General features: G+C 41.2%; 1 protein-coding gene across 3 annotated transcripts in view; it reads right to left on the reverse strand.

Annotated features, from left to right (window-relative positions):
- Positions 1-25,280, reverse strand: part of LOC126465494 (meiotic recombination protein REC8 homolog) — a 412,324-nt gene that overhangs the window by 25,018 nt on the left and 362,026 nt on the right. For 2 of the 3 annotated variants that reach the window (XR_007585976.1, XR_007585977.1), the window contains 2 exons: positions 17,291-17,442; positions 16,492-16,700 (listed from right to left, as the gene is read on the reverse strand). Coding sequence is in view for 1 of the 3 variants with exons in the window: in XM_050096310.1 (XP_049952267.1) it covers positions 17,291-17,442 (152 nt within the window). In the remaining 2 variants the exon portion in view is untranslated. The remainder of the gene's footprint in view (positions 1-16,491; positions 16,701-17,290; positions 17,443-25,280) is intronic. The other variant, XM_050096310.1, reaches the window with a different exon arrangement.

The following is a 25,280-nucleotide window of genomic DNA, read 5'->3' on the forward strand; positions in this document are numbered from 1 at the left end:
GGTTTTGATCTCAGTAATAAAAAAATGTTCACATGTGTATGAATTCCTAAGGGACCAAATGGCTGAGGTCATCGGTCTCTAGACTTACACACTACTTAAACTAACTTACACTAAGAACAACATGTGGTGTCACCGCCAGACACCACACTTGCTAGGTGGTAGCTTAAATCGGCCGCAGTCCATTTAGTACATGTCGGACCCGCATGTCGCCACTGTGTGATCGCAGACCGAGCGCCACCACAAGGCAGGTCTCGAGATATGGACTAGCACTCGCCCCAGTTGTACGACGACTTTGCTAGCGACTACACTGACAAAGCCTTTCTCTCATTTGCCGAGAGATAGTTAGAATAGCCATCAGCTAAGTCCATGGCTACGACCTAGCAAGGCGCCATTAACCGTATCTGAAGATAGTCTTATTTGTATTATCAAGAGCGATGTACCACAAGGATGGAATAAAGTTAAGTATTCGAGGAACTGCATACTTTTCTTATTAGAATTCACTACTTATCCTGTTCCAGAATTCACGCCCGTCTGCGTTAGATAGCGTGCATTTCGGCCTCCTCTATCTACAAGGTGTTGGCACATTTGCCAACACATCGTTGGCGACGAGGCAACGGAAAGGGTTTTGTTCTTTCTAATTGCTTACATTTACTTGTGTCATGGCTTCGCCACAATCTCCAGATGTACTGTCCGAATTTTATCGCTTGCAGAATCAGCAGACGCAGGCGTTATTGGATGCCCTTGGACAGCTCGTCCAGGGTCAACGTGCACTGCAACACGATGCGGCAGCCGCCGCTTCACCGCTACCGCAGCCACAACATGCAGTTGCACCGCCGTTTCGCAATTTTGATGCACAGCAAGAGACCTGGACTGAGTGGTCATGCCAGTTTGGATTTCATCTCGCCGCCTACAGAATTCAAGGTAATGAGCGGCAGCCTCACTTATTATCCTGTGTCGGTGTGTCAACCTACCGTGTGATAGTGAAATTGTTTCCCCGACGCGACGTAGCAACTCTGTCCTACGAAGAAATTTTGTCGGCATTGGACGCCTATTTCAAAGAAACAGTCAATGTCATTGCCAAAAGGTATACTTTCTTTCGTACAAAACGTACGGCCTGTCAAACTAATCGGGAGTGGGTTGCAACTTTGCAAGGCCGTACTAGGGATTGTGCGTTTGAATGTGACTGTGGCCTTCCTTATTCAGATACTATGGTGCGTGATGCAATTGCACAGAACGTTTCTGATGTTCGCATACGGGAACAGATATTGAAACTAGTTAATCCCTCCCTTCAACAAGTGATAGACATATTGGATAGACAGGACACGCTTGACTGTGCTCAGGAATCATTTGAAACTTCGCCGGACGTGTGTCACATTAACCGGCCCGCCAGGCGCACTGCGCGGCCCGGTAAACTGCCCTCGCGCACGTCCAGGCAGCTGCCGCCACGCTCTAAACCAGGTGTGCCGCGCCGGCATACAAATGCAGTGAAATCATGCCCGCGGTGTGCTACTAGACATTCGCGTGACAATTGCCCGTCACGCCAAGCTATTTGCTTTTTCTGTAATAAGAAATGACATGTTCAAAGTGTTTGCCAGAAAAAGCTCAGATTAGACACTCTTAATCATTCCAGGCCCTTTGCTTCGTGCCGGAATCGAACCAAGGACACTCAGGCTCGTGGACCTTCCCCCATGGACATTCATGTAGTTAATTCCACTTCGTCCAGTGCCACTGTCTCTACCTGTGACTGTGTTCGTCCCACAAAAAGTGTGCGTCGACATCGCCGGAAATCACGTCAATTAGCAAGTGATGCTGTGCCTGTATCAGTTCAAATTGCACGAGACAGTCGCTCTTGTCGCCAGCAGGACAACAAACTATTTGTAGATTTGGACTTGAATGGCACGGTCATACCATTCCAGCTCGATACCGGAGCTACAGTTTCATTGCTCAATCACAACACGTACAAACAACTGGGCAAACCTCCGTTGCGTGCCGCAAATGTTGAGTTAAAAAGTTATTCAGGACAGCAGATCCCTGTGTTAGGATAGTGCACTCTTCTTGCAACATACAAGGGACAAACAAAACTTGTGTCATTTTACGTTCTTCGTTCTTCTACTGCAGTGAACTTGTTTGGTTTAGATTTATTTCAATTGTTTAACATGTCTATAGTAAATCACGTCCTATCAGTGAACCAGACTGCGCCTTCAGACAGTGTTTCTCGTCTGTGAGAAGAATTTGCAGACATTTTTGCACCGGGCTTAGGTTGCGCTAAAAACTATGAAGCACATTTGGAACTGAAAGTAAACGCGCAACCGAAATTTTTCCGAGCGCGCAATGTTCCCCACGCATTGCGTGATGAGGTCGCAAGAACATTAAACGATCTAGAATCACAGGGTGTAATTGAACGTGTGCAAGCTTCTCTCTGGGCCTCACCCTTAGTAATTTTGCCAAAACCTTCTAGAAAACTGAGACTTTGTGTGGACTTCAAGGCAACAGTGAATCCACAACTAGTGACTGCAACTTTTCCCTTACCCCGCCCGGAAGATCTTTTTGATAAACTGTGCCCGGGTAAATACTTTTCCAAGTTGGACCTAGCAGATGCGTACTTGCAAATCCCAGTGGACGCCGAATCCCAGCGCGTCTTGGTGGTTAACACGCATCTTGGTTTGTACCGCTTCAAAAGCCTGCCATTCGGGTGTGCATCCGCCCCTGCATTGTTTCAGCAATATTTACAAACTGTTTGTGCGTCGGTCCCTACTGCTGCGAACTATCTGGACGATATTGTGATCTCCGGAAAGACGGCCGACGAGCATTTAGCACACCTACGAACATTATTTCAGGTATTGCGACAAAATGGTCTTCGCTTGCGGAAGGACAAATGTGTGTTTTTTGCTCGTGACTTACCATATCTGGGGCATGTCATAAATGCCCAAGGCATACATCCGAGTCCAAAGCACCTCCGTGCCACACAAGAATTGCCTTCGCCACAAAATGTGAAGCAGCTACAGAGTGTGTTGGGTAAAATTAACTATTATCATCGCTTTCTGCGCAATGCCTCTTCCATTTCAGCTCCGCTTCATCGCTTACGCTGTACAGGTGTTCCGTTCGTCTGGACGACGGAATGCGAACGCGCCTTTCGCCAATTGAAATCGGCGTTGCTTTCAAATACTTGCCTTACACCATTCGATCCCCAGAAACCCCTTTTGTTGATGGTAGATGCATCGGATTTCGGGATCGGTGCTGTGCTTGCGCACAAAGATGGGTCGCATGATCGCCCTATTGCCTTTGCGTCAAAATTGCTCTCGTCTGCGCAAAGAAATTACTCACAGATAGAGAAAGAAGCTTTAGCTCTCGTGTTTGGTGTTACTAAGTTCCATGATTTCTTGTAAGGTCGTCACTTTACCATCATCACAGACCACAAACCTTTGACATCGCTTTTTCATCCGAACAAGCCTGTACCTCCGCGTACAGCGCAGAAATTAATTCGCTGGTCTATTTTCCTCTCGCAGTACCGCTACGATATCTTGTATCGGTCCACTGCTAAGCACGGAAACGCCGATGCGTTGTCCCGTTTGCCTGTTGCTGAGGATAAAGCATTCGATTCTTCCGAACTTGCTTGCATGTTCATTGATTCGGAAACCGATGAAGTGGTCGAATCGTTTCCGATTGATTTTCGTCATGTAGCTACAGCCACAGCTGCTGACCCTCTCCTTGCTACCATTTTGCGTTTTGTTGCTACGCAATGGCCTTTGTCAAAGTCTCGGATCGAGGATCCGTTGGTTCGCCGATTTTTTGCTCACAAGGAGAGACTTTTTGTTCGACGTAGTGTTTTGTTGTTGCGTTCTGATAATGCTCAGTCCCGAGTCGTGGTCCCACATTCATTACAGTCCTCTGTTTTACGGCTTCTTCACCAAGGACATTGGGGTATAGTGCGAACGAAACAACTTGCTCGTCAGCACTGTACTTGGTTCGGAATCGATGCTGCGATTACGAATATGTGTTCTTCTTGCATGGCGTGTGCCGAAGAACAATCCGCACCGCCGCGGAAAGTCTTTGCATGGCCAAAAGCCACTTCCCCTTGGCAACGCTTGCACATTGATTTTGCTGGTCCATTCTGGAATGCTCGATGGTTGGTTCTGGTCGATGCCTTCAGTAATTTTCCTTTTGTTGTCCGGATGTCTTCCACGACGTCCTCCGCCACCATCCAAGCGTTGTCTGCTATCTTTTGCATTGAAGGTCTTCCGCAGACTATTGTTTCCGACAATGGCCCACAATTCATGTCCGCAGAATTTCAGTCATTCTGCCAGGCCAATGGTATTCAACATCTGACATCCGCGCTGTTTTCGCCTCAGTCAAACGGTGCCGCTGAACGATTGGTCCGGACTTTCAAGTCACAGATGTTGAAGTTGAAAGAGTCGCATTCTCGGGAGGACGCCTTGTTGCTCTTTTTGTCTTCGTATCACTCTCAGCCCCGAGATGGTCGCTCACTGGCTGAGTTGCTCCACAGTCGTCCTCATCGAACCTTGATGTCTTTGCTGCATCCGCCGCATCAGGTTCCTGTGCAGCGGCAGACTTCTGCTTTTGCTCCAGGCGACGTTGTATTCTATTGCAACTATCGAGGTTCACGGCGTTGGCTCGCAGGGCGCATTCTTCGCTGCCTCGGCTGCGCGATGTATTTGGTTTTGGGGGCCTTTGGTGAGGTGCGTCAGCATCTCAATCAGCTGCGCCTCTGTCGTCGCACGGGTTCTGCCGCTCCCCGTCTGCTTTCAGCGATGGTGCCATCCGGTCAGCGCCCTGGGGACCCATCTACTGGCTCGCCTCATCCCCAGGTGTTACCGACGATGCTTTCTATTTTGCCCCATGGCAACGAGCCGCCGCCGCCTGTTCTCCCGCCGGCGCCGCCCGCATTGGACGCTTCGCTGCAGCCGCCAAGCGCCTCCCTGGGTCACGCGCCGCCGATCGCTTCCCGTGACCAGCTGTCCTCCGTCATGGAACTCTTGCCCGCTCCGGACCACGTGACGTCATCGCGCGTCGGGTACCGCGACGCAATGGAGGTCGACCCTTCGGCCCCTCCTGTCTCTTTACGGGCGCATACACCGCATGTTGACGTGCACCCTGGACTAGGTTTTCAGGCGTTTCCTAGCTCCCCTCGGACCGAATGGCCGGGTGCAGGTGGCACAGCCTCGCCTGTTGTTAGGCTCCCCACCTCATCGCATACGTCAACATGGGGTCCTCCCCACGGCGGGCGGAAGCCTTATAACACGACCGTTCGCCGATTTGCGGGGGAGGAGTGTGGTGTCACCGCCAGACACCACACTTGCTAGGTGGTAGCTTAAATCGGCCGCGGTCCATTTAGTACATGTCGGACCCGCGTGTCGCCACTGTGTGATCGCAGACCGAGCGCCACCACAAGGCAGGTCTCGAGATACGTACTAGCACTCGCCCCAGTTGTACGACGACTTTGCTAGCGACTACACTGACGAAGCCATTCTCTCATTTGCCGAGAGATAGTTAGAATAGCCTTCAGCTAAGTCCGTGGCTACGACCTAGCAAGGCGCCATTAACCGTATCTGAAGATAGTCTTATTTGTATTATCAAGAGCGATGTACCACAAGGATGGAATAAAGTTAAGTATTCGAGGAGCTGCATACTTTTCTTATTAGAATTCACTACTTATCCTGTTGCAGAATTCACGCCTGTCTGCGTTAGATAGCGTGCATTTCGGCCTCCTCTATCTACAAGGTGTTGGCACATTTGCCAACACATCACAACACATATACCCATGCCCAAGGGAGCACTCAAACCTCTGGTGGGAGGGGCTGCGCAGTCCCTGACATGGCATCTCTAACTGTGCGGCCACTCCACATGGCTCTCAGTTGTCATAGTGTTTCCCCAGAAAGGACTCCATATTTAAGGCGAGAATGGAAGTAGGCATGGTATGCATTCATTAATGTTTCCTCACAACAGCATGGTTTTAGTGAGCAAAGAAGGTAACAGGTCTTGCTCAATTCTGTGTTGAGGTATTGAATATGCTTATTCTATTTAACATTGCTCTGCAGCCAAAGTCCTAGGAATTTGGTTTCAGAATTGTTACTAACTAGTTTGTCATTGATTGAGACCAATGGGATGAACATGTTCCTTGTTTGGAGCACTGTGGGATTTTAGTGCAACAGTTTCTTTACTATTTTTGTTCTGTGCCCAGCTGCTAAGTTTTTTGTACATTGTTCACTGATTGCTGTAATTGTTCTTTGCTGTCTCCTTCTAGCAGAATCGTGGTGTCATCTGCAAATTTGATTGTTTTATGTACAACCACATTTGAGATCATTTATATACACAAGAAACAGAAGGGGTCCCGTTACTGATCCTTGGGGTACCCCAAATTTAATTTGTTTAAAGTCTGACAGGTGTTAATATACAATTTTTGGATGATATGTGTGTGCTTGATGCACACTGCCTGCTCGTGATTACTCAGGAAAAAACTGATTCTGTTGTTGGACAAACCACGAATACCATATTTTTCAAATTTTGATAGCAGTATCTTATGGTCCACCATGTTGTTGTTGTTGTGGTCTTCAGTCCTGAGACTGGTTTGATGCAGCTCTCCATGCTACTCTATCCTGTGCAAGCTTTTTCATCTCCCAGTACCTACTGCAACCTACATCCTTCTGAATCTGCTTAGTGTATTCATCTCTTGGTCTCCCTCTACGATTTTTACCCTCCACGCTGCCCTCCAATACTAAATTGGTGATCCCTTGATGCCTCAGAACATGTCCTACCAACCGATCCCTTCTTCTGGACAAGTTGTGCCACAAACTTCTCTTCTCCCCAATCCTATTCAATACTTCCTCATTAGTTATGTGATCTACCCATCTAATCTTCAGCATTCTTCTGTAGCACCACATCACAAGCTTTTAACAGGTCAATAAACACTCCTCTTGATTCCTGTTTCTTGTCCATCAGGCTTAATACCAAATTGATACACTCATACAAGCAGTTGTGGTTGACCTCTTATTTCTTAATCCATGTTGTTCATTGATAGGATATTGTTTTTATTTACCAATTTCATAAAATTTGTCATACATAATTTTTTCTAATACTTTTGAAATGTAGGAGGAAATTGTGATGGGTCTGCAGTTGTTTACATTATCTTACTCACCTTTTTTTATATACTGAAATGACTTTAGATGTTTTCAATACATCAAGGAAAGTGCCTGGCTGAAGCGAGCAGTTGCATAAGTATGTAATTCTTTAAATTAAGTTTGATGCACTCTTCTTCATGATTGTTTCAGAGACATCATGAACACATGCACAGCTGGAATTTTTTAGTTCTTTTATTGTATTATCTACTTCATCTTGTGAGACAGAACTGATATACATTAATTCTCTACACGCACTTATTTTGTATACATTGGCTTGGGTGCTCTTATGTAAGTCTGATTGTGTCATATTTTCTCTGACACCTGTGAAAAAAATTGTTAAAATCGCTGGCTACTTTTATGGGGTTTGTCACTGTTTTATTTTTTTGTAGCAATGTTATATTTTTGCAGAATGATCTGCATTCACCAGATTCTTTTCTTATAACATTTCACATAGCCTTTGCTTTACTATCTGACTTATACATGTATTTGTTGTTACGCATTATTTTTGCTGCTCCTATGCTTTTCTTAGTATTTTGGAGAATTTTTTATAGTACATGTGTATTTCAAGTCAGAAATTTTTTAATTAATGCATTTTATGGAGTAGTCTTATCTTCTGGCTTGAAACCCTTATTCCCTTGTGATCTAGCTGTTTGTTCTAGAATTCCCCTTATGGTTACAGTTTTCAGTGGGAAGGTGATCTGAATGAGTTAATGTATCAATTAAAATCTTGAATTTTTCATTTACAACATTAATTTTGTAAACCTGTGACCATTTTTTTCTGTAATAATCTATTGAAGTAGTTTACATGATCTTGATTATACCTTCTATTTTTGGTTCTTAAAGACATGTCGTTAATAATACTGCCTTCATTTTTAAGATTAATATTAATGAAAATCGTCACTAAATCCTACATCAAAAATTTTTGGTGAATTATTGTGTAAGCTTTTTTGACTAGAAATTGATCTAAAGCTGTTTTGTTAGTTTCTGTTACTTGGGTAGTAGCCTTTACTTCAGCTTTTAAATTATAGGATGTTGCAAGGTTCAAAAAGACCTCTCTGTTTCTACTATTTGTGAGGAAATCAATACTGAAGTTGCCACAGATTGTCAACTCGCTATCCATTTTATTTACTTCATTTAGCAATAACTCCATTTTGGTCAAGAAAAGTTCAAAATTTCCACATGGTGTTTGGTAAATTGTAGCAATAACCAGGTTGAACTGAATAATTTTTATAGCTGTAATTTCATAATATTTCCCGACATTTGCTCTGGTGAGGCCAGACTGTGAGCAACTACGCATGATGAGAGAAGCAATCCAGGTGGTGGGGGGGTAAGGAGGAGGCTGGGGCAGTGAGGGGGAGGAAGAGCCAGGGTAAGGGTGGGGGACAGTAAAGCGCTGCTTATGGGAGCATTCAGGGACGAGGTGGAGGGAGGGCAGCTGGGGAGGTTAGGTGCCAGGAGGGTCTTCACCTGTTTAACTCTCACCACTCCCCCCCCCCCCTCCCCCCCCTTCCTCCCATTTCTTGAAATGATATCTGAAAGAAACCATGTATACCATTTCAAACCATGTATATCATTTTCTAAAAATGACGTTCATGAATATTCTGATCCAATAGCTCTGTTAACAATTTTGCTTGATTTTTATCTGTGAAAACATATCGAATGCCAATCATTCCATCCATTACTTTCTCCCTGGTGAAATAATGTTTTATGACAATATGTTTTGTTCTTGACTCATCTATATGATTCTTCGAGTGTACGATTGGTGCTTGATTATCACACCACACACGTGTTGATTCTACAATCAGTTCTTTCAGGTTAAGGCTCTTCAGTGATTCTCTCATCCATACCAGTGCAACTGCAGTTTGTTTCATAGTCTTCCAGTACACCAGAGATTCTGGCAGTAATATTAATATCTCAAAATACTTTTGTGATCATCGATACCAGTAGCCCAACCAGCATCAGCGAATTCTTTGACTAGTGGGATAATATGTGAGTTTGTAATGCACAGTTTCCTTAACGTATTTTAGCATCCTTTTTGCTGCATTCCAGTGGTTCAAATTAAATTTTGGACACAGTTGTGACAACTTTGACACAGAAAGCTGTGTCTGGTTGAGTCCTCTATGAAAGGGAAAGGAGTCCAACAACAAGATCATGACATGGAATATTTTTAACTTCCTATCACAATCAGCGAAGTTCGGTGGCAGGAGGAACAACACTTCTGGTCAGGTGAATACAGGGTTATAAATACAAAATCAAATAGGGGTAATGCAGGAGTAGGTTCAATAATGAATAAAAAAAATAGGAGTGCGGGTAAGCTACTACAAACAGCATAGTGAACGCCTTATTGTGGCCAAGATAGACACGAAGCCCACGCCTACTACAGTAGTACAAGTTTATATGCCAACTAGCTCTGTAGATGACGAAGAAATTGATGAAATGTATGATGAGATAAAAGAAATTATTCAGATAGTGAAGGGAGACGAAAATTTAATAGTCATGGATGACTGGAATTCGATAGTAGGAAAAGGAAGAGAAGGAAACATAGTGGGTGCATATGGACTGGGGGTAAGAAATGAAAGAGGAAGCTGCCTGGTAGAATTTTGCACAGAGCATAACTTAATCATAGCTAACACTTGGTTCAAGAATCATAAAAGAAGTTTGTATACATGGAAGAAACCTGGAGATACTGACAGATTTCAGATAGATTATATAATGGTAAGACAGAGATTTATGAACCAGGTTTTAAATTGTAAGACATTTCCAGGGGTGGATGTGGAATCTGACCACAATCTATTGGTTATGAACTGTAGATTAAAACTGAAGAAACTGCAAAAAGGTGGCATTTTAAGGAGATGGGACCTGGATAAACTGACTACACCAGAGGTTGTACAGAGTTTCAGGGAGACCATAAAGGAACAATTGACAAGAATGGGGGAAAGAAATACAGTAGCAGAAGAATGGATAGCTTTGATGGATGAAGTAGTGAAGGAAGCAGAGGATCAAGTAGGTAAAAAGATGAGGGCTAGTAGAAATCCTTGGGTAACAGAAGAAATATTGAATTTAATTGATGAAAGGAGAAAATATAAAAATGCAGTAAATGAAACAGGCAAAAAGGAATACAAAGGTCTCAAAAATGACATCGACACAAAGTGCAAAATGGCTAAACAGGGATGGTTAGATGACGAATGTAAGAATGTATAGGCTTATCTCACTGGGGGCAAGATAGATAGTGCCTACAGGAAAATTAAAGAGACCTTTGGAGAAAAGAGAACCACTTGTATGAATATCAAGAACTCAGATGGAAACCCAGTTCTAAGCAAAGAAGGGAAATCAGAAAGGTGGAAGGAGTATATAGAGGGTCTATACAAGGGTACTTGAGAGCAATATTATGGAAATGGAAGAGAATGTAGATGAAGATGAAATGGGAGATATGATACTGCATGAAGAGTTTGACAGAGCACTGAAAGACCTGAGTCGAAATAAGGCCCCGGGAGTACACAACATTCCATTAGAACTACTGACAGCCTTGGGAGAGCCAGTCCTGACAAAACTCTACCATCTGGTGGGCAAAATGTATGAGACAGGCGAAATACCCTCAGACTTCAAGAAGAATATAATAATTCCAATCCGAAAGAAAGCAGGTGTTGACAGATGTGAAAATTACCGAACTATCAGTTTAATAAGTCACGGCTGCAAAATACTAACGCAAAATTTTTACAGACGAATGGAAAAACTGGTAGTAGCCGACCTCGGGGAAGATCAGTTTGGATTCCGTAGAAATGTTGGAACACGTGAGGCAATACTGACCCTACGGCTTACCTTAGAAGCTAGATTAAGAAAAGGCAAACCTACGTTTCTAGCATTTGTAGACTTAGAGAAAGCTTTTGACAATGTTGACTGGAATACTCTCTTTCAAATTCTTAAGGTGGCAGGGGTATAAAATACAGGGAGTGAAAGGCTATTTACAATTTGTACAGAAACCAGATGGCAATTATAAGGGTCGAGGGACATGAAAGAGAAGCAGTGGTTGGGAAGGGAGTGAGACAGGGTTGTAGCCTCTCCCCAATGTTATTCGTGAGACAGGGTTATAGCCTCTCCCCCAATGTTATTCAATCTGTATATTGAGCAAGCTGTAAAGGAAACAAAAGAAAAATTCGGAGTAGTTATTAAAATCCATGGAGAAGAAATAAAGACTTTGAGGTTTGTCGATGACATTGTAATTCTGTCAGAGACAGCAAAGGATTTGGAAGAGCAGTTGAACGGAATGGACAGTGTCTTGAAAGGAGGGTATAAGATGAACATCAACAAAAGCAAAATGAGGATAATGGAATGTAGTTGAATTAAGTCGGGTGATGCTGAGGGAATTAGATTAGGAAATGAGACACTTAAAGTAGTAAAGGAGTTTTGCTACTTGGGGAGCAAAATAACTGATGATGGTCGAAGTAGAGAGGATATAAAATGTAGACTGGCAATGGCAAGGAAAGCGTTTCTGAAGAAGAGAAATTTGTTAACATCCAGTATAGATTTAAGTGTCAAGGAGTCGTTTCTGATAGTATTTGTATGGAGTGTATCCACGTATGGAAGTGAAACATGGATGATAAATAGTTTGGACAAGAAGAGAACAGAAGCTTTCGAAATGCGGTGCTACAGAAGAATGCTGAAGATTAGATTGGTAGATCACATAACTAATGAGGAGGTATTGAGCAGAATTGGGGAGAAGAGGAGTTTGTGGCTCAACTTGACTAGAAGACGGGATTGGTTGTTAGGACATGTTCTGAGGCATCAAGGGATCATCAATTTATTATTGGAGGGCAGCGTGGACGGTAAAAATCATAGAGGGAGACCAAGAGATAAATACACTAAACACATTGAGAAGGATGTAGGCTGCAGTACGTACTGGGAGATGAAGCAGCTTGCACAGTATAGAGTAGCATGGAGAGCTGCATCAAACCAGTCTCTGGACTGAAGACCACAACATCACAATTCTCATCAAGGAAATTTGGTTTCGTTTCCATTGGGATCTTAGTATCCTTAGAATTTTGAAGTCCAAATCTAGAAAGACTACCGTATTTACTCGACTGTAAGATCAGGTTTTTTCCTGAATTTGTCATCCAAAAAATATGGGGTCATCTTATATTCACAGACTTAACTATTGCTGCTGATGAAAACATTTTTACAGTGTTTAATAAATTAATATAGGGGTCATCTTACATTTACAAATGAAGCTTTGGCCATTGAGGTTTTGCACGAATTTATTTTGAAGGGTCGAGAAAGGTAGAGTATAGCAAACAATACTTTAGTTAGAATAGGCTAGAGATTTCGCAATATGCAGATACACTTGACACAGTATTGATCAATCATGTGACATTTGAATTGTGGCACTGGTGCAATGGATGGATACGTGAGATACTATGAACCAGGCTTAAAAATTTAACCATTTGGTGAAACATAGGAGGAAATAGCATTAAATTCTATCAACTCACCAACATTTGTTGTATTTAAAAAGGTTTGAAATAAAATTTCTCATACAATTATGGACACCATATACATACATTTATGCTGCTTTTTAAGTAAAGGTAGCATTCAAAGTCAAAAATCTTGTCCTTCAAAACCCATTACATGATTCTGAACACACGTCAGTATAGAAACTAATGATTTATGAAGTGCATTGCAAATGAAAATTCGGTAGATGTTCACAAATTAGAATACTGGGTGTGGGGGGTGGGAGGGGAGGGGGGGGTGGGGGTGGGGGGACGTAACCAGCTATTAACCAGCTTTAGATCAACATTCAAATGAAATGAGAAAGAAAATAAATCTTGAATTAAATGTCTGACAAATGAAACAAATCTCATTATACTGACTGCAGTTGTTATCACAAGGATAAAGTACAGCAGAAAGACCACTGTGGAGACATTACCAACAGATGGCATTAGGTCGCGGGACAAGCAATTTTCAATATTCATGATTGGAGTTTTTTATTTATGTATTATTGCTGTTGTTACATATGTCCTGAATTCTAAAAGATATAGATGTCCGTTTCTCACAGTTGCTCAGGCACAACACTATGGAAGGATTAAGGTGGAAAAGTGACACAAGCTTAGCTGAGAACTATATTGAGTGCAGGGAGGTGAGTGGTTGGCCTCGCTGCTTGGTCCCCTTCCACAAATCAACCAATCAACTCATCAAATTGACTTTAAAATTGACCAAATACTCAACAATAGCATTTCTGCAGGAGATGCTAAAAGTGTAGACTGGGTCCAGTAGCCTACTTACATGTTTCATGCAGCAATGTTGTCGACACTCATTGTGAGTAAGATGGAAGTGATGTGGGGTGTGTCACCTGCTACATAATCAATGAGAGAGCAGACATTGTTAACATTCTCATGTCAGTGTAGAAGCATAGAAGCAACATACTCAGAAGAAACAGCCAAATTTGTGGCAATGAAAGTATAAGTTTCACATGATGACAATTATGATGATTAAAAAATGTGGTACCGCAGACAACAGGGTAAACAAAGGAGGCAGTGAAGAAAAATTTTTTGTTTGTTTTTTATTTCTCCTTCTATTATCAAAACACATACAACCAATAAATGGCATAAGTTTATTAGAAGTTTGTAATTTTGACTGGTGAGAGTATGTTAAGAAACAAACATTTCTGAAGGAACCTATTAAAAAAATGGGGTATCGTCTTACATTCAGAGTTGTATTATACTTGGGTAAATATGGTAACTGTTCCATCTTCGCCGTTCTCAAATTTCACTCCTAACATGTGACACCATGCCCAAGTGCTTAATTTCAAAGCAACTTTCTAAAAGAGTTTTTACCTTTTGCTCATCTTTTCACTTTGCGCAAATGTGAGTACACCATCCACACATTCAGACAGAATAGCTTTCCCTTCCTTTGCACTTAGCTTGTACACACATGGGGATATCACTTCGAATAAATCCCAGTCTTTCTAGTGAGTTATTTACACTATCATTCCAACATACGGCACTTTATTTCAGTCCATATACTGAGTTGTTTGACCTGCAAACCAAACTTTCTTGACCCTTCTTGATGAAATCTTCTGTCTGGAACTGCACTCTTCACATCAAACTGGCCAATATGCCAGTTTTTCCCAACACTGGCTGCTATCAACAGACACATCATTTCAAAATTTGAAACGGCAGCATAACGCTCATTATAGTCTACACTGCTTACTTGACTAAATCCCTTCGCGAATAAACAAGCTTTAAAAATCTGCTTCTCACCCACTGTCTTCTTTCTAAATACCCACTTGTTCTTCCAGCATCTGCCACTTTGTTTCAGTACATATACTACACCAGATGATAACTCAACCAATTTCCAAGTATCATGATTCTTCAAGGAGTTAATTTCTTCATTCATTGCAACTACCCATTCCACTGCCTCATCAGAATTAACTGCTTCATGATATGATAATGGTTCATCACTGCTCCTTCCTTGCATGACATTTATTTGTGCTTTTTCAGCAAAAGCCTTCTTTCTGGAATGAAGTGTCATTCTTGGCCTGCATCTAGTTTGTGCAGTTTCAGTATATTCCAAAAGTTACTGATTACCTTCAGTCTACTACAAATTTTCCTCCTGATCTTAGAAACCATAAAATTCCTCTTAGCATTAGAATCTTCTCTTTCACCTTCATATTTTGTTTCTTTTTTTCAGTTGAACATCTGCCATTCAAAAATTCTTTGAATATACACTCTTTGGATTCAACAACCTGTTTTGTATCTTGCATCCAGATCCTGTATCCACAGCTGTATAGAGAATATCCTAAAAGAATATATTTTACAGTCCTTACAGACAATTTAGAATGATGTCTTTAATTGGGTACATAAATGAAAACTTGTACGCTTTCTACCTGTCCACAGTTCATACGGTGTTTTTGTGGCTCTTTTTAACTCAATTTCTTATGCGTGTTGCAGTGAGCATCAGCTCAGCCCAAGAACTCTTCCTAGCATCTGTGACCTTACCACATCCATTAAGATTCTGTTGAGGCGTTCAGCTACATGGTTTTGCTGTGTTGTGTATGTCATTGTTATTTCATGCCAAATTTCTTCAGATTCACAAAACTGTGACCATTTGTATGATCAGAATTCTATGCCACAGTCCATGCGAATTCCCTTCAAGTGTTTTATTGCTTCCCCCCCCCCCCCCCCCAACTTGAATCTTCCATTTCTCTAAGTCTTCAAATACTTCATCCTTATTTTTTAAGAAATACAGAAATATGTATCTGCTTGCATCATCCATCCACTATACTCATTAAATATCTATTCCCCCCAAAACTTGGGACATCAATACATCCCATGAGATCACTATGAACAAGTTCTCAAGTGGTTGTTCATTCCTTCGAATCTTTTGATACAGTTTTCAGAAATGGTTTTCGAGTTGATTTACCCACCAAACAGCCATCAGATGGGTTTATTTCATTTCTTTTTCACAGTCTAATTCTAGGACTGCTTCCTTTCTTAGACTGCATGGTCAATGGCACGCACAAGTAGAGTATTGTCAGCTATGCATCCCTTAACCAAACCTTTGATGCTAATTATCTTCTCCTTACTATATCTTCCTGCAGGGCTTTTGTTTTTCTGCCATCAGATAAGCTTATGATCTCAACCAAAATATTTTTATCAACAGCTAAAAATAATTTTCATTTGGAGCCATGTGATGAGTTGCCCCAGAATCCACCATCCAGCTATCAGAATTCAATGTAATTGTGTCACAGGCAGCTCTCATGCTAACAGCACCTAGTTTCTTCTGTTCCTTTTGAAATTTACCATTTTCAGGATAGTTGTTGGATGTTTGACTGGCTTTGTAACAGTTGTAACAAACAAAACTACCTTTTTGTGTCGCTTATTTCTACATTTGTTTCTGTCCTTTTCAATAACTGGTGTTTTTTGGTACATATGATTACCAGTATTAGCTTTCAAGGACATTACAGAATGTTTATCTTCATTACATCTAGCATCTTCAGCAAGCAGACACCTCTTAACTGTAGCACAGTTAAAATAATTATCTGGCAAACTGCACAAAGCTGTAACTACTACAACACATTCATCTCAAACTCCACACAGAATAGTCCATCTTCAATTTCATCACTTAACATTGACTAGATCTGCTACAGTTTTGTTTATCAGCTGTAGATAATTTTCCATAGCTTCACAATTCTTCATTTTTAGTAAATATAACTTCCATATCAGTTGCACTGTTTGAAATCTGCTATCTCTTGGGGCATTTAATTTTTGATGTTCTTCCCACACTATTATCGTATTTGACAAATATCACATATGCATTTGATGGTCGTTGCTTATAGAAAGTACAATTTTGGCTAGTGGCTTACCTTGAAGTCCTTTTTATCAGCAGCTCATGCATCTTCCCCAGATTGTGTCTCACAAGGCTCAATTACAGTCCACATATGAGTACGCAGTAAAATAATTTTCATCTGATATGACCTGGAAGATCAATTCACTCCACTTAGTTTCTCATTAGTGTGTCTGTTTCTGTCTTCTTTGTTTATTTCACCACTTGTTTTCCTGTTGTTTTCTATCCCTTGAGATCATAAAAATAGCTCAACATCAATTAACATTTTCCAAATGCATTGCACGAAAATAATCAGCCAGTATCGGCAAATATTTCATCTTCAACTTTAGATCAGCTAATTGACATTAACACAGTTTCCTATTTCCTTTGTTAGCATGACTGGGCTCATAACCATTATTGTAACAGAATAAAACTGTCATATCACACACATTACATTTATCAAAAGAAAAACTGCATGTGCTATCAAAGCAGTAACAGAGCAACACTAAAATGATGCGTTGAGTGTCTTTCCAAATAATGTCAAAGATAATCCAATCATGTCATAAAAATGGAATGAAAAGACAAAATAAAGGATATCTTCTCCACTTGTTTATCTCTTAACAAGCACTCATCAAAATATAATAATTTCCAGATTGTCGAGAAGAAAAATCACATAAGCCTATCAAAATATCATTCTAAAAATAAGCTGTTAGAATAAAAGTGTGTGATACTCTCGGCAAAATATTTGAGTTGCTGTTCCACTTACTGCTGTTTATGGTATTAATAAAATTTTGTGTTCTTTTCTGTAAACCTTTAACATAAAATGATCAGGTACTCACCCAGTAAGCATTTGAAGGTAAATGCAGCTCTGAATTTTGTTGTTGAGTGTTGTGGACAAAGATCATAAACTGTAGCAGCTCTGTTTATTGACCTCTGCAAGTCTTTAAGCCTTCTCCATACATTCATGGTTTCTTTCAACGGCTTACTAATTCTGGAGAAAAAAAGTATATTTATAACAACTGCAGTGCCTAAAATGTATAATAATGAAGTTTATTCTCCATATATATTATATGTTGCATTTTGGCATTCAGTTTCTATTCATCTATTTTCTTTTTCATTTAATTGCAAAGTAATTCTTAGAAATGCTAGAAATTCAATAGCTCTCACAATTACTTCATTTATTATATATTCCTGTCAGGAATGAAATTCATCTGAAACAGAAGATTCACAGAAACCAATCTAAAATTACCCTATGGCAAAATGTTAAAGTGTGTAAACAGAAAAACTAAAAGCATACATTATGCAACAAAAGTTATGTCATAATATAATGAAGTAAATAAACAAGTGCCCAATGATTACACTAAAATCAGTTATTAACAGAGATAAAGTTACTTGTACTCTTTCTGAAAGAAATGTTCATAATTTGTCTGTAGATTTGTATTCATTTATTTCATACAACCATGATTTCGGCTTTACTTTTATTTTCAAGTGCAATTTGAACTCTCAAAAAATGTCCAATCTGCCAAAATGACATGTCATCATCAAAATAACATTTATGTGGCCTCATAAACTATTCACCATATCAAAGAATATGAGTATATATCAAAGACACATAATATGGCTGGAACTGTGCATAACAAGTAAACATTAACCAACTGTAATGCGTATTTGACAGCCAATACAATGTTGTCACTTGTCCTCATTTTCTTCTATACGAATGGCATATAAGATGAAATAAGTGTTATTATGAAGAAGATGTGTCATTTTGGCAGGTCGCCCATTTTTTGAGATTTCAATTTGCACTCGAGAATGACTATAAAACCAAACTCATGACTGTGTGAAATAAATGAATACAAATCCACAGTTAAAATGCAGAAATATCACTGAAAAAGTTCTACATGGCTGTGGTCCCCCACAAAGGAAAAACCATTACTTGTACTCATTACAATGGTTCACATGAAACAACTGACAGCATGTGTAAAGAATTAACTCTGTGGGAGGAAGTAGAAACCCCTGCAACAAAGAATAACTTTCGCTTCAAAGAAGTTGAAGTTGCTGTGTGCAACCATTTGTTCTCTCAGGTTCTCATGCAAACCACTATCTCACATAACTGTCATGCAGATCTATTTCCCAAAACCCCAAGCTATTTATTACTTGGGATCAAATTCTTTCAGTTTCAACAACACAAAATACTAAAACTAAAGGTTTGCTCCATTTACATCTATGCTGCTGTTGTGGTCTTCAGTCCAAAGACAGGTTTGATTCTGATCTCCATGCTACTCTATCCTGTGAGAACCTCCTCATCTCCAAATAACTACTGCAGCCTACATCCTTTTGAACATCCTTGCTGTATTCATCTCTTAATTTCCCTCTAGAATCCCCCCTCCCACAAACACATGCATACACAGTCTTCCTTCCAACTCTAATTTGGTGACCCCTCGCAGTGTTAGAATGTGTCCTATCAACTGATTCCTTTTTTTTAGTCAAGTTGTGCAACATATTTATTTTCTCCCCAGTTCTATTCAGTACATCCTCATTAGTTACAAGATCTAGCCATCTGATATTCAGCATTATTCTGTAACACCAAATTTCAAAAGCTTCTAGTCTCTTCTTGTCTGAAATGCTTATCATCCATTTTTCACTTCCATATACAAGGCCACACTACAGAAAAATACCTTCAGAAAAAACTTCCTAACCCTTAAATCTATATTCAATGTTAACAAATTTCAAGATATTATCCATTCCATTGAACAGTTCTTCCATGTTCTCTGCTGTCTCTGACAGAATAACAATGTCATTGGCAAACCCCAAAGTTTTCATTTCTTCTCTCTGAACATTCTCGCTGTATTCATTTTTCTTTGGTTTCCTTTCACTCCCTTCTCAACCATTTCTTCCCTTCCATGCCCCTCAACTCCTGTGACTGCTGCCTGGTTCCTGTACAACATGTAAACATCTTTGCACTGCCGGTATTATATCCCTGCTATCTACAGAATTTCAAAGAGTGTATTCCAGTTAGCATTGTCAAAAGCCTTCTCTAAGTCTCAAGTGCTATAAATATAGGTTTGCGATTCTTTATCCTATCTTCTAAGAGAACTCTTATGGTCAATATTTCCTCACATTTTCCTACATTTCTCCGAAATCCAAACTGATCTGCCTCAAGGTCAGCCTCTGCCAGTTTTTCCATTCTTCTGTAAATAATTTGTGTAAGTATTTTGCAATCATGACTTATTAAACTGATAGTTTGGTAATATTCACACCTTTCAGCACATGCTTTCCTTGGAATTAGAATTATTACATTCTCCATCAGCTTTCACACTAGGTGGAATATTTTTGTTATGGCTAATTCTCCCAAGTTCTGATAGAATTTCGTCTACCTTCAACTTAGGCCTGTCAGTGCTCTGTGAAATTCTTCTTGCAGTATCATATCTGCCATCTCATCTTCATCTACTTCTTCTTCCCTTTCTATATCATTGTCCTCCAAGTTCATTTTCCTTGTATTACCCATCTATATACTCCTTCCACTTTTCAGCTTTTCCTTCTTTGCTTGGTAGCGATTTTCCATCAGAGCTCTTGATATTCATGCAGTTGCTTCTCTTTTCTCATAAGATCTCTTTAATTTTCCTTTAGGCAGTATCTATCTCTCTCCCTTTTTTTGCTTAGTATTGGTTTTCCATCTGAGCTCTTGATATTCATACAGCTGCTTTTCTTTTCTGGTAAGTTCTCTTTAATTTTCCTCTAAGTGGTATCTATCTTTCTCCAAGTGATATATACTTCTATATCCTTACATCTGTCCTCTAGCTGTTCCTGCTTAGCCATTTTGCACTTCCTGCTACATCTACACTTGTACATGAACTCTACATCCCACTGTACAGTGTGTGAACATTGATGGAGGGAAAATTACTGTCCATATGTTCTAATATATCTTGTATTATTTCCAAATCCCTGCATGATATATATGATGGTGGCAGAAAAACTGTCACTCAGTCTTTCTACAATACTGGTTGTCTAAATCTACCCATGGCATTTCACAAAACATCTTTCCAGTCATTTCTTTCATATATTTTTACGCTTCTTTATCTTCACCATTACACTATTGTATGAGCTATACTGACCTGTTATGATATTAATACTGCATCTCTCAATTCTTCCAATGTCTGCTGTCATATATGATAGAAATAGTCTAAAATTGCACACACTAGCAGATACATTGCACTTTATAAACCATTTCAAAAAAATTTCAGTTTTCCATTCATCACACTTACAGATTTTTCAAGTTTGTTACATTTAAATTTGCTAAATATTTGATTAATGTGACTTGCTACAGATATTCACCTCTAATCTTGTATCAGGTATAGCCGAGTTCTTTATTTTTTGTTATGGACATTATCTAGAATTTGTCCAAATGTAAATAGAATTACTATTCATTACACTAAGTTGTCCAAATCTTTCTGCATCTCCTTATAATCATCCAACAACAAAGTTCCTGTATACAACAACATTTTCAGCAAATAAATTGGTAGTATTACCAGCCCTATATTGTAAGTTGTTTTTGCACATTGAAAACGTTACAAGCCCCATTATATTTTCCTGGAGCGGGCTCAACATTAGTTCTGTTTCATCTACAGTACACCCACATACATACCTGACAAGCCACAGTATGAAGCATGGTGGGTGGTAACCTGTACCACCAATAGTAATTTCATTTTCTGTTCCACTTGCAAACAGAAAGGGGGAAAAACAAGTGTCTATACGCCTCCATATGAGCCCTAATCTCTCTAATCTTATCTTCATGGTTCTTACATGAAATGTACGTTACCGGCAGTAGATACATTCTGCAGTTAGCCACAAATGCTGGTTCTCTAAATTTTCTCAATAGTGCTCCTTGAAAAGAATGTTGCCTTCCCTGCAGTAATTCCCATTTGAGTCCTCGAAGCATCTCCATAATACTTGTGTGTTGTTCGAATGTGCTGGTAATAAATCTAGCAGCCCGCCTCTGAATTGCTTCAATGTGTTCCTCTAAGCAACCTGGTGCGGATCCCAAACACTTGAACAGTACTCAACGGAGGGTCACAGTAGTGTCCCATATGCATTTACAATATTTACAGATCACAAGTAGCTTATCTATACCTTCAGACAGTGCAACAGCTATTGTTCACTGTGGCAATACAAACACCTGGAACTTATCGCTCAATTCAGTGCTGCTATATGCCATATTTTTTGTATAAACAATGTGGTCACTGACTGTCTGTCACAGGTTAACAGTGCAATAAATTTTACTGATTTTGTTCAGCATGCCAAGGGACAGGAATCTGATGATGAGGAACTCCATAAGCCATTGCACGGTGTATCCTCCAGCCTTCACTTACAACTTGTTGACATTTTTGGTTCACACATAAAATTACATTGTGACATCCAGTGGAAGATCTCATTTGTTTGTGCCACCTGCTTTCTGCAGACATGCTTTCAACGGCCTGCCCAACCTATGTCATCCTGGCATTAAGGCCTCAACCCACTTAGGACCAAAATGTTTTGCCTGGCCTGGTTTGTAGAATTGTCGTGAATGGGCTCTTGCGTGTCTTAAATATTGACTCAATCAAATAGCCCACCATGTGCATGTGCACACTGGTAAATTACCAGACAGGACAATGCACTTTGTGCATATGCACATTGATGTTGGGGGTTCAGTTCCTCCTTCTAATGGTCGAAGTTATCTATTGACTGCCACTGATCAGTTTAGTCACTGGTCAGAAGCTATGCAATTACCAACACATTGGTGAAGATGTTACACTTTGCCTTCATTTCAAACTGGATTTCTTGCTTCAGACGTCTGCTGCAGATTACAATGGACCAAGGCTGACAATTCGAGTCTGTGTTATTTAAACAACTCAGCAAATTCTGTGGTGCTCTCCATCATCAGACAACCAGTTGCCGCCCAGTGAGCAACACATTGGTTGAACGATGGCACTGTTCTTTAAAGGAGGCATTAATGTATTATGCCACCAGTAGAAGAACAGCATCATGTATGGTCTTTTTCGACCTTTGTTCTGTTTGTAATGCTTACATAAGGGACCTAGAGTCATTGTCAGCGGAGCTCTTATATAGTGAACTACATCAACTGTCCAGCAAATTCATCAATCTGAGGATTGTACAGCTACCGAACTATGGCCCATCAGATTTCATTTGTGACCTGAGGAATCAGGCTGTATGCATTCACCTACATCAAGCCTCCAGACATAGAATGGCATCTGCTTTCTTGCCTCATGACCTGCAGACAGGCACACATGTTCTGTTGAGTACAGACGATGTCAAACCATATCTACAAATTCAGTACAGAGGCACACAGCGAGTGATTGAAAGAGGAGAATGAACACTGGATAAAGTACTAAATGGTAAAACTAGTACAGTCTCAATCGAAAGGGTGAAATCAGCATACTTACACTCCTGGAAATTGAAATAAGAACACCGTGAATTCATTGTCCCAGGAAGGGGAAACTTTATTGACACATTCCTGGGGTCAGATACATCACATGATCACACTGACAGAACCACAGGCACATAGACACAGGCAACAGAGCATGCACAATGTCGGCACTAGTACAGTGTATATCCACCTTTCGCAGCAATGCAGGCTGCTATTCTCCCATGGAGACGATCGTAGAGATGCTGGATGTAGTCCTGTGGAACGGCTTGCCATGCCATTTCCACCTGGCGCCTCAGTTGGACCAGCGTTCGTGCTGGACGTGCAGACCGCGTGAGACGACGCTTCATCCAGTCCCAAACATGCTCAATGGGGGACAGATCCGGAGATCTTGCTGGCCAGGGTAGTTGACTTACACCTTCTAGAGCACGTTGGGCGGCACGGGATACATGCGGACGTGCATTGTCCTGTTGGAACAGCAAGTTCCCTTGCCGGTCTAGGAATGGTAGAACGATGGGTTCGATGACGGTTTGGATGTACCGTGCACTATTCAGTGTCCCCTCGACGACCACCAGTGGTGTACGGCCAGTGTAGGAGATCGCTCCCCACACCATGATGCCGGGTGTTGGCCCTGTGTGCCTCGGTCGTATGCAGTCCTGATTGTGGCGCTCACCTGCACGGCGCCAAACACGCATACGACCATCATTGGCACCAAGGCAGAAGCGACTCTCATCGCTGAAGACGACACGTCTCCATTCGTCCCTCCATTCACACCTGTCGCGACACCACTGGAGGCGGGCTGCACGATGTTGGGGCGTGAGCGGAAGACGGCCTAACGGTGTGCGGGACCGTAGCCCAGCTTCATGGAGACGGTTGCGAATGGTCCTCGCCGATACCCCAGGAGCAACAGTGCCCCTAATTTGCTGGGAAGTGGCGGTGCGGTCCCCTACGGCACTGCGTAGGATCCTACGGTCTTGGCGTGCATCCGTGCGTCGCTGCGGTCCGGTCCCAGGTCGACGGGCACGTGCACCTTCCGCCGACCACTGGCGACAACATTGATGTACTGTGGAGACCTCACGCCCCACGTGTTGAGCAATTCGGCGGTACGTCCACCCGGCCTCCCGCATGCCCACTATACGCCCTCGCTCAAAGTCCGTCAACTGCACATACGGTTCACGTCCACGCTGTCGCGGCATGCTACCAGTGTTAAAGACTGCGATGGAGCTCCGTATGCCACGGCAAACTGGCTGACACTGACGGCGGCGGTGCACAAATGCTGCGCAGCTAGCGCCATTCGACGGCCAACACCGCGGTTCCTGGTGTGTCCGCTGTGCCGTGCGTGTGATCATTGCTTGTACAGCCCTCTCGCAGTGTCCGGAGCAAGTATGGTGGGTCTGACACACCGGTGTCGATGTGTTCTTTTTTCCATTTCCAGGAGTGTATTTCCAAAAATACTACCTACATTTTTGCATTGAAACCAACCTCAGCCTCAAATGCAAGAACTGCTATCCAAAAAAAGCTGGCAATCTGTCTGAATAATACACTCTGGATGCCACATTCATTTTCTGGCAAGATATCTGGATGATGCTCCTCTTCTCCCTAGGGGGCTGATGAAGTGTATAAAGACAGTTGCCTGCTGTGTTATGTAGCTGTCAGTGAGTTCACAGGCCAGCTGCTGGAGCCGCTCTTGATTCACATTAGTGGTTGTTTTGCTCAGCAGCACTTTGTGGAAGAGACAGTGAGAACTTTTCACTTAGTAGAGACACATCTTTCCTAACATTAATGTACTGCAATATACAAATCTCCAAGTCTTGCTTATCTGTAAATAAATGTAGGTTAATGAATGCCAATAATTTGTGTGCCATCACGGCTGATTTACCAGAACAAGTGCACAGAAAGTAGTTTGGACAGATACTGACATAGCTGCTCTGACTACTTTTTCACTTGAAAATAGTAATAAACATAAAAAATTAACAAAAAAATAATTTGGGCACTAATGTGTTAACTAAAAACGAAGCATTCTTTTCCCTTCCCTACTATTGCTTCCCAGTCCCTCATAAATTTTGGAGTTTTGAATCTTTTTGTGCATTATTAATTATTGAAGTTCTTCACAGATCTTCTCAATTTCATCATCACTAACTACAACAAGCAAAAAAATGCAATGTATGCTACCAACATATCTTAATTTAAAAAAATCATATGTTTATAAACTTTAAGGACCAAGATTAAAAATTTAGAGCCATTAAATTCCCAATATAATTCTGTTTGGCAGTCTAAATATTTAATAAAAAACAACACTGCAGATGAGGACAGTGTATTTCCGACAATTTAAATAATATGGTGATGTGGGAAATGCTTTAAATCACTTTTGGTCAATATATCCATCCATCATGTTCATACAAACAAATTAC

The sequence above is a fragment of the Schistocerca serialis genome, chromosome 1 (genome assembly GCF_023864345.2).
Source record: "Schistocerca serialis cubense isolate TAMUIC-IGC-003099 chromosome 1, iqSchSeri2.2, whole genome shotgun sequence".
NCBI lineage: Eukaryota > Metazoa > Arthropoda > Insecta > Orthoptera > Acrididae > Schistocerca > Schistocerca serialis.